The sequence below is a fragment of the Mesitornis unicolor genome, unplaced genomic scaffold (assembly GCF_000695765.1).
Source record: "Mesitornis unicolor isolate BGI_N332 unplaced genomic scaffold, ASM69576v1 scaffold15304, whole genome shotgun sequence".
NCBI classification, from domain to species: domain Eukaryota; kingdom Metazoa; phylum Chordata; class Aves; order Mesitornithiformes; family Mesitornithidae; genus Mesitornis; species Mesitornis unicolor.
In genome coordinates, this window is record NW_010180895.1 from 1 (window position 1) to 4,773 (window position 4,773).

Genomic DNA, 4,773 nt, shown 5'->3' on the forward strand with positions numbered 1-4,773 from the left:
ATTGAATATAGTTTAGTCAGTTTTACACCGAAATGCTCATGCAATGTTAATTACGGAACAGCGATCGTTAACCTCTAATTTGGTCCATCTCACAGGGTTCCCATGTGTGTAGGTGGGCTTTCAGGCAGTCTGGTGGGCTCTTTATTTTTACCTGGTAATTTTTATTTCTCTGCTTTGGAAGAGTGTATTAAGCTTCAGCAAGTGTAATGCACGTCCCCAGGAAATATGAATGAGGAGATGTTCAACTAACTGTGGATATATACGTATACATATACATATACATATACATACACATACACATACACATACACATACACATACACATACACATACACATATACATATACATATAACTAAGTGCTTCCAGGGCGTCACTGCAACCATCACTGTTTCTGCTGGAAAATGCCGTCAGTTAATATTCATAGGAACATGCTTAAATTCGAGCTGTACAAAAAAAGTGCCAGTTTGAAGTGAACATAAGCTTTGTGGTTTATGTGGCTGGAGACGAACGTGGGAACATGTCCAGGTGTTTTAGCTTTGTAATTCGGGCATGTCCTCCTCTGTTGTAGGTAAATAACCAGCGCCCCTCGATTGCATTACCTATAGGGAGTGTTGTTGTGTTGCTGTTGCTTTGCGTACCCCATTGAATTTCTGGAAGAAGAAATAATCTGGTTTTACTCCAAAGAACAGATGAAGGGAAGTTTTACCAGGATGGTGCCTCTAAATGTCACTGAGGAGCTCGTGGGGCCTCCGCTTTGGCTTTCGTGACCGTGTCTGCCTCCACTCTGGCAATACCAGCGCCCGTAAAACTTCTCAAGTATCGCGCTGGTTTGTAAAGCAGAGCAAAAAAGTCACTAACAGAAAACCAGAAAACAGACAGGAACCGTGAGGAAGGGTGAATTTTCTCAGCTGTGGTGCTGAGGGGTTTTTTGAGGCACGTGCAGTCCTTCACCTGACACGAGCTGTGGAGCTGAAAGGGATTTCTCCAGGTCACTGAGTCCTGTGTGCTGCTGTCACAGACAACTGCGTCCTGTCCTTCTGTCCATTAATTTGTCCATCTCCTGCTTCGAACCAGCTGGATTATTTTTTGGCTCCACTGCTTTTCTGTGACTTCTTCCCTTTGAGCTCCTTTATTTTTCTCTGTCGTGCCAGCTATGATCTTAGTAGACCAATGCCCCAAAGTGCATGGTACAGTCAAGAAAAGTCCCTTCTGATTTCTCCCTGTGACAGAGCCACCTGTGACCGTCCTTGAAGCCCAACCTGCCAAGCTGTGCCCCTGCCTCCTCCTCTGCAGAACCAGAGTTCATCCGACTCCACGTCTTTGCCCATCATCTTCCTCCCACCATCCTCTTCCTCCGTCCACTCGAGTTCATAAACTTTAGGCTGGCGACTGATTTTCCTCCTGGCAGTTCTCCATAGTAGCCTGACTGCAGTCATGTATCTCTCCAACGGCCTGATGCCATCTGAAATCCATATTCTCTCCCTTTCATTGTTCCGTCTGCTGGTGGCTCTGTGTTTTGTGCTCTCCTGCTACCCAGTGTGTTATCTGCTCATCGCCTTTATATCCAAGACCTCTCTCAGTTTAGTTTTTCTTCCCAGCTGCTCTCCTGCTCTTTGTTATTCCCAGTCTTTGGTTTCTCGTTGCTCTGTATTGTGTCAAGCCCGTCTGTCAGTTTTTCTTTGGCAGTTGCCAGTGTTTCTCCCTGTCCCTCTTGGGATGTGACCTTTCATGTCCACACCATTCCCAAAAGGTCCTCTGGTTCAGTGGCTCTGTGCAAACCTCAGATTCTCTGTCTCATTCACACTTCATCTCTCCCTGGCCCTATGTGAAGATCCCTCATCTGAACTCCTCTCAGCTTGTTCCTAGAGCTCAGCTGTGCTCTCTGAGTTACCACACTTGAGGCAAACAGTTGTCTACAGGCACATCCCCTTAATTCTTGCATTTCATCATCTTTGTTGTCTTCTCCACCCTTTGGATCGCATCCACCAGAAATATCCTTTCTGTGCTTCCCTCCCCTTACTCCCATCCTGAAAATTAATGATAAAGATCTCACGGGTGTCTCCACCTATAATCTCTTTTTTTGCCTCCATTTGCTTGGCTGCCTGCTTTCCCATTGCTTTCCTTCTCAGTCTGTGCCCAGACGAGCCCAGCGCTCTCCTTGAGGGTTGGCTGTTGAGTATCCACCAGAAGTCAGGAAGGGCAGAAGCCTCCCTTGTGTATCTGTTTGCAAACCAGAGTCAAACCACCAGCTCCACAAAGTGGAGGAGCAAGAAGCAAGTGTGCAACCCATGCATAAGACCCTGCTCCTTCCTCTTCTGATGGAAATCCCAGCCGTAATAGGATGATGCCTTTGGTAATAGGATGATGTCTTTCTTGGTGACTTGCTAGTGTTCTGTGTCCATGTTGTTTTCTCTCTGGAGATGTTTTGTGCACTGGAAGTGACAAGTTTACTTTATTGGAGAGTTACTGTTTCTGCTTTTGTCCTGTGTTTTATTCATTGCAAGCCATTACTTTTATATGGCTGCAGTTGTGTTAAAGGTTGAGAACAGGCCACCTGTGGCATTTTACACCAAATGGCTAGAAACCGGTACACCCAGGCCAAAATCAAGTCAGCAAAGCCGTGTAGAGACGGTGCTTGTGCTTCTGAGCTTACAGGTGCAGGCCTCAGCTTATTGGACTGATAAAACAAAGACTTGACTTGCAGGAGGGAACTGGATCAGCTCTTACCCTTCGACCTGGTTCCTGTGGTTAAACGTTGAACGGTGAGGACAAGTTCAACATTACCCTGATTTGGTTTACGTACACCTCTGCGCTTCAGAAAGACGGAGGAGATCAGAGCATACGGAAACAGTGGTTATTATGTTGTCCTGAATGCTGGACGTGATGGCCCCATCGTAAAACACCGAGTGCATTGAAGTGAGCAGTGGGTTCAGGTCTGTAAACGTGCGTAGCTGAATGCGCTGCCCTCCAGCCCTACCTGCCCATGGCTGATGGAAAGGGAAGATGTTTGCACATTTCTCTCCCACCTGGCAAACCACGAGGGTGTGCAGAACACACCTGCCAGGACCCAATCTAGCGAAGGTCCTCACTCAACGCAGCTTTTCCCGCTCCAGAAGTCACCCTGGCCCATGGAGGCTCTCTGGTCTCCCGAGAAGCCTCTGGTTCTCCTGAGACTTAAGCTATTTTAGTAATATTTTCATTAATAGATATTTTTAAAGCTTAATTTATTAATAATTCCATTAATTAAGATCTGTTTAGTAGGCAGGAGGTATTACCGAGGAGGCACAAAGTTGTAGACGGTTCCTGGAAGACGCAGAGCAGCTTTCTCACTCAGAAGTTAATCTTCTTTGAGTTGCATGGAAATCGCCCCCGATGATGCCTGCTCTGTGCTTTGGCGTTTCAAGTCGCTCCCGTTGCTGCACGTCAGCGACGTTTCGGCTCTTCTCAACCGCCGTGGGGGTGCGGGGTGGTGGGGAGGGAGAGAAGGGTCTTATGACACCAAACCGCCTCGCGTTTTGAGAGCTTTGAAATAGGGATTTGCATAAAAGTAAAACTCTGAGGGTGAGTTAAATATTCCTCTAAATATGCAAAGGAATTGAGTTACTGATGCTTGTTATTCTTATCTTACTCTCGGTGTCACAACATCTTTAAGTTCAGTGAAGGTTTCACTTACTAAGACGGTTGTAAAGATTTCACATTAATTAAGAGGACTCCGCTGCGAATCTGAATATGAATGAAGTTAAAAATGCTGAACCCAGGGCAGTGAATACTGCGGGAAGATCAGACATTGACAAATGTTGATTTAATAAAACAAAAACCAAACAAAAAAACCAGCTAAAACAATGCTCCGATCTAGTACCTGTTTTATGAGAGAGAAAAAAATGAGTTCAGGAGGGAAAAAACAAGGTTCCCACTTCACTTTGCGGTCAAAGAGGTGAAATTCTGTCCATGGGGAGGATGATGAGGGTTGTCCTGTGCCCGGGGACTCCACCGAATCTCACCGTTGCTTGGTCTCCCTCTTTTAGGCCAGCAATCATTTTAATGTGGGGGGGGGAATCTTCAACAGAGGAAAGGGCAAAACCTGGGCTTGGTTCTGATCTTGGGTTGGAGAGGTACTGTCAAATCCAGTCAACCTCGACTGGTGCCCACAGACTTTGGGTAAAGAAACGGTGATAAATAGCGTTTTCACCTTGCCAGAATACATTGGGCTTGGCTTTCGGAGTGGAAAAGTGAAAACACGATAGCCTAAATAAATGGTTTTTGTCCTCTTAAGCAGGGTAAGGGACATGTGAGGTGGTGAGGGGTTTTTTGCTGTTATTTTTTATTTGTGGTTCCTTGAGCCGACTGTGCGATTGCACTGACTGTGGTTGTGTTTCTGGAAATGCGCAGGTTGGCCAGACGCAGCGGGGCATGGAGTGAGCAGAAAGAGGTTAAATTGATGGATGACCAACAAGAGCAGGATTGTGCCTCAGAAGACCACGAAACTATCCTGATTAATGGGGTGAAAGAAAATGGTAAGGAACTTAATTACAGTACATGAGGGAGCGGCAACAACCTGCGAGCCAACTCATTTTCCTAATTCCTTGTGTGTATTTAATTTTCGCGGTATCTCTGCCACGTGGAGCAGTAGGGTAAATAGGTGTTTGCTGCATAGGTGTCACTCCCGCTATGAATCTGCTGCTTTTTAGGTCTTAACAAGTGCTGCATGTGCGTGGTTGGGAATGTTAATGTGCACGTGTGGTTTGAATTACGGACTTCGGTTCAGTTTTGTA

At 46.1% G+C, this 4,773-nt stretch overlaps 1 protein-coding gene across 1 annotated transcript in view; it reads left to right on the forward strand.

The window, feature by feature from the left end:
• Positions 1-4,439: 4,439 nt before the first annotated feature.
• KIAA2022 (KIAA2022 ortholog) overlaps positions 4,440-4,773 on the forward strand; it is a gene marked incomplete at its 3' end in the record, with an annotated part of 8,879 nt that continues 8,545 nt past the window's right edge. The window contains exon 1 of the mRNA XM_010183243.1: positions 4,440-4,515. Coding sequence (XP_010181545.1) covers positions 4,440-4,515 — 76 coding nt within the window. The remainder of the gene's footprint in view (positions 4,516-4,773) is intronic.